General features: G+C 46.0%; 1 protein-coding gene across 1 annotated transcript; it reads right to left on the reverse strand.

Moving 5' to 3' along the window:
* Positions 1 to 887: 887 nt before the first annotated feature.
* On the reverse strand, positions 888 to 4,130 carry LOC123148040 (elongation factor 1-gamma 2). The gene is made up of 8 exons (XM_044567396.1): positions 3,957 to 4,130; positions 3,788 to 3,839; positions 3,023 to 3,172; positions 2,882 to 2,942; positions 2,746 to 2,798; positions 2,569 to 2,670; positions 2,002 to 2,488; positions 888 to 1,433 (listed from the first exon to the last, which is right to left on the reverse strand). Exons 2-8 carry the CDS (start codon positions 3,794 to 3,796, stop codon positions 1,054 to 1,056), a joined length of 1,242 nt encoding a protein of 413 aa, XP_044423331.1. The 5' UTR covers positions 3,797 to 3,839; positions 3,957 to 4,130; the 3' UTR covers positions 888 to 1,053.
* Positions 4,131 to 4,421: the final 291 nt, after the last annotated feature.

Genomic DNA, 4,421 nt, shown 5'->3' on the forward strand with positions numbered 1-4,421 from the left:
TTTTTGGCACAAAAATTAAAGAACATACGTGGAATAAAAAATTTCAAGTTTTGGACGAGATTACATCTGACTAATTGACATAAAAAAATAGAGAAGCTAGCCTAATAAGTAAATGTAATCAAACCCTTAAAAAAATATCCAAACGGATGATACAACACGATACACTTACAGATGGAGTATTTGTTTATGGACCATTGTTATATTTATTAGGTTATGTAGAACGAGTGACGAGGAGAAAAATGAAGACAGAACCTCACATCCAAACAACAGAAGTTCTTGATGTGGTAGTTTCTTGGTGTGGACACTAAGGATTTTACCTATATAGTCGGCGGTTATGAATTCTTTGCCCAAACTTTTGACTTGTGAAATCTCATGAAATCACGGCTGGCGAGAGATTTCATGGCATAAATCACTGAGACCTTTTACTATGTAGGCTAAAAAAGGTGCTAAATTGACTTCTAGCTCCGATAACCGGTGCTCTCACGTTGTGAGGCCGGTGCCGGTGCCCCAATAAAATTTTCATGGCATCGGAGCAAGTAGGAGCACCGATGCCCAATTCCTTCAGCCAATAAAATACTATTAACTCTCAACTTTGAACAAAATGTCTTCTGACCCAGAATCTTTTTCCTGCCGAAGCCCTGCGCTGTGAGATCGATGGCTGAAAAGCAATTTTGGGCACCGGTGATGAGGTGGCTGCCTTTTGATGTATTTGGCACCGGCTACGTTGTGGAAGGCCTGAGTGTATCACTACGAAGGCCATACATGCCTTGCTTTGCTCAGAAACAGTTAGCGGCTACCAACAGCAATATCACGCTTCACTTAAGTAGATGCTCCATATGGGGACACAAATGCATTAACCTAATAGAACAACAGACTGCAAGACCAGGTACCCAAAAACTCTTAGCATAGCACAAAAATTAACAAGTTCACCAGGTCAAATAGCCATTAAGTAACAAGCAAACTCTTCCAAAAAAGACAACTGTTTCGACACTGAATTTGAGTCCTAGATAGGTTCTTTTGTCACCGCCATCACGATCCCAAGCACTGATCCGCTTACTTGAAGCACTTGGCGTCCAGCAAGGCCTGCCCCTCAAACGGCTCAAGGTCCTCGATCATGGCTTCGACACGCTTCTTCTGGGCCTCGTCAGAGAGGTCAACCTTGGTCCACTCGTAGAGCTCCATGTCGTAGACCTCGTTCATGACAAACTCAGGGATGTCCTGCCCACGGAAGAGCCACAGCCCCTTGACCTTGAAGGGCGCCTCAGAACCAATCACGAGCATCTTGCCGAAAGCATACTTGCGGCACAGATCCATCCGCTGCAGGAACCCGCCGACCTTGTTCAGGGTCACATACGACACGGTGTTCTCTTCCTGGTACTTGTAGTCACAGAACCACAGAGAGTAGCCCTCTGGGTCATACATCTCCCAGAAACCTGAAGCATAGACATCATACATGAGTTTTGGTTCATGTTAAGATCACAGTTACAAATGAACAAGGACAGAATGCCACAACTACCAAACACATAATTGAGAAAAACTGCTGCCCTGATGCACAAAGTAGCATCGCAAATGAACAAGAATGAGAATCATGCATATCCCCTACAAAGATCTGAAGAGTCATTCTACTATCAATTTATAACAAGAACAGAATGCCACAACTATAAACACATAACTGAGACAAAAAATTATGTCTTAATGCACAAAGCAGAGCAGTGATCAAGGCAAGGCAAGCTGCATGACTCAGAAGTAGTTAAATATCAAGTAGACACACTAAAGAATGGACAATAAGATCCATTTTAACATTTAGACCAGTTAGTGTTGACAGGCAGAATTTTTAGACTAGGGTATCAGTGGATGCTCACACTACTAGGTTGTACAGTCACAATTAACACACAGTGACCAGACTTCTAAACAATTAATGATCATCACATATAGAACTTGCAAGGGATCACTAGCATATATATTAAGTAGAATACAAGAATTCATTAGACAGAATAATACCTTTAATAGCAACATCATGGAAGTTGCTCTTAGTGTTTGAGTATAGCCTCTTCCAGTCATCAAGTACCATCTTGCTTGGTGGCAGTAGATCAAGGGGATTTTTGGGCTTTGGCTTTGGTGCCTCTTCCTCTGGTGCCTCAACCTCTGCTGGCTTTGGGGCCGCCTTGGGAGCCTCTTTCTTGGCCTCCTTTGGTTTAGCAGGAGCAGCCTTCTTCTGAACAGGAGGTACAACCTCTGCCTGCTTGAAATCGCCAATGACCTTCTTGAAGTTAGGCTGGTTAACCATGGTCCAGAAGTACCTCTCAACATGAGGGAACTCAGATGTGAAAGTCTTGGTCAAGATCCGAGCAAAACCATGGTAGAGGTTGCATGTAATGACAATATCAGCCAGAGTGACAGAATGCCCAACAAGGAATGTGTTTGATGCCAGGTGTGTGTTCAATGCTTCAAGCGCCCTCTTTAATCCAGCAATGCCGAATTCCTCAGACTGTAATGGTGAATGTTAGAATCTTGCATCTTTCTAACGCCTGAACATAGATAATTCGGATATCTGATGTGTACACTTACCTGGGCATTGTAAGGCATATAACCAAGCCTTGGGTACAGCCACCTTGCGATATTGGGATCAACCTCTGTGGCACCAAAGTCCATCCATTGCTCAACACGCGCCTACAAGAAATATCATCAAATAAGCACTAAAGATTGCTGAGCTATGACTATAGGAGTACTTGTTATATCACTCACATATTCAATAAGAGAACCACCCCAAAGCAGGCTGTCACCCTTTGAGCGGGCAACTGAAGGAAGAAAAGAAAACAGTCGTCAATTTAGCCAGTGTGGAATCAGCAAGACTTGATTAAAAAGATGTAACAATATATACCATAGCGTGCAATAGCATTGCTCTCAAAAACAGCACCATCAGGAGTCTCAAGAACAGGAACCTGCAAAAGTAATTATTAGTTCCTTGCTCGCTGACTCACTGCATATTTATTGAACTAATATGTGAGTCTGATTCGTGTACCTTGCCAAGGGGGTTCATCTTGATGAATTCAGGGGTTTTGTTTGAGACACCCATCTCAAAATTCTTGGTCAGCTCAACCTTGACCCCACAGTACTCTGCAGCAATAAGTGCCTTGAAGGCATTCTTGTTGCCACTGCCCGAATGCAAAACCTATTACAAGGATAGAGCACAAGGCATGTTCAGAACAATGGACAAACATGGGATATAAGGTCACTAGAACTTGCAAGCAGAAGCACATTAATCGTATGTACACCAGCAAGCTAAGCTAAGTGAAGGAAGAACAGATGCACTAATCTCGGGTAACAATAAAAACGACCCTGAGTCCATTCCAACTGTGTCGCATAAAGGTTACAGCGACTTAAAAGCTTGAGTTCACAAATTTAGGAATAACTGACACATCCTGGAGATCTAACAAACTTGCGCACGATCATGCACAAATCTACGACACCATGACCAAATATCAAAACGAGTAAATGGGCCATCGGTTCAGCGTCAGCAACCAAATCAATAATTGGATCAGAACCCTAAAAATCCCACATCCGGGACCCGCGAACTACATCCAGCAGAGACGTTACGCATGCAGAGACCTACCGAGCCGCATCAATCATCAGAACAAGCCAGCCGCAAATCGCGCGCTCTCCAAATCGGAGCGGCTCGACAGAACTCCAACCGCATCAACATCTACTGGCGGGCAACCCCGAACTACGCAACCATGCACAATCAAACAACGAAATCTATGAGGGGAGATGGAGATGAGAGACTCACGAGCGCCATGTCGGCAGGAGCTGCAGGCCTCGCCCGATTCCAAATCTCAGATCTGCACAAACGGGGAACAAAACACAAGACGAAACCGTGAGCTCGACCAGAATTACCACGGGCAGGCGACGATGGAGGAGAGATCGAGAGGCGGGGAGGAGGAGGCTCGGGATCTTACAGAGAGTGCGGATCGAGACGAGATCGCGGCGGAAACCTCAGCGGCCGAGCGAGGGTGGGGAGGAGAGGGGTTTAGAAAGGGGACGGGGGCGCGGATTTATGGCGGCGCAGGGGAGTGGGGAGGGGAGGGGGAGCTCCGGGGCTTTCTAGGGTTGTGGGATGGAAGGTCACGATGGCGGGATGGGGATGGCTGGACGGACGGGATTATTCGGAGAATGGGGGGCGATGGGCGGGCGGTTGTTTTGGTGTTAGGCCCCTGGGTTTTCGTGGAGGCAGTGTCGGGTCCCTGCAGGGTCGGCCTTGTAATTCGGATTTTCATTTGCACGGTCGGTGCGTGCGCTGCGTGCCACGGAAAAGAAATGGGCTAGCGAACGTTTGCGTGGGGGGTACTCTGGCTTTCCACGTACAGTACGAGGGCATATCCGGTCCTGGGATGCTATGGGTTCTTTTTTCGGTTTTTCTTTTC

The sequence above is a fragment of the Triticum aestivum genome, chromosome 7A (genome assembly GCF_018294505.1).
Source record: "Triticum aestivum cultivar Chinese Spring chromosome 7A, IWGSC CS RefSeq v2.1, whole genome shotgun sequence".
NCBI lineage: Eukaryota > Viridiplantae > Streptophyta > Magnoliopsida > Poales > Poaceae > Triticum > Triticum aestivum.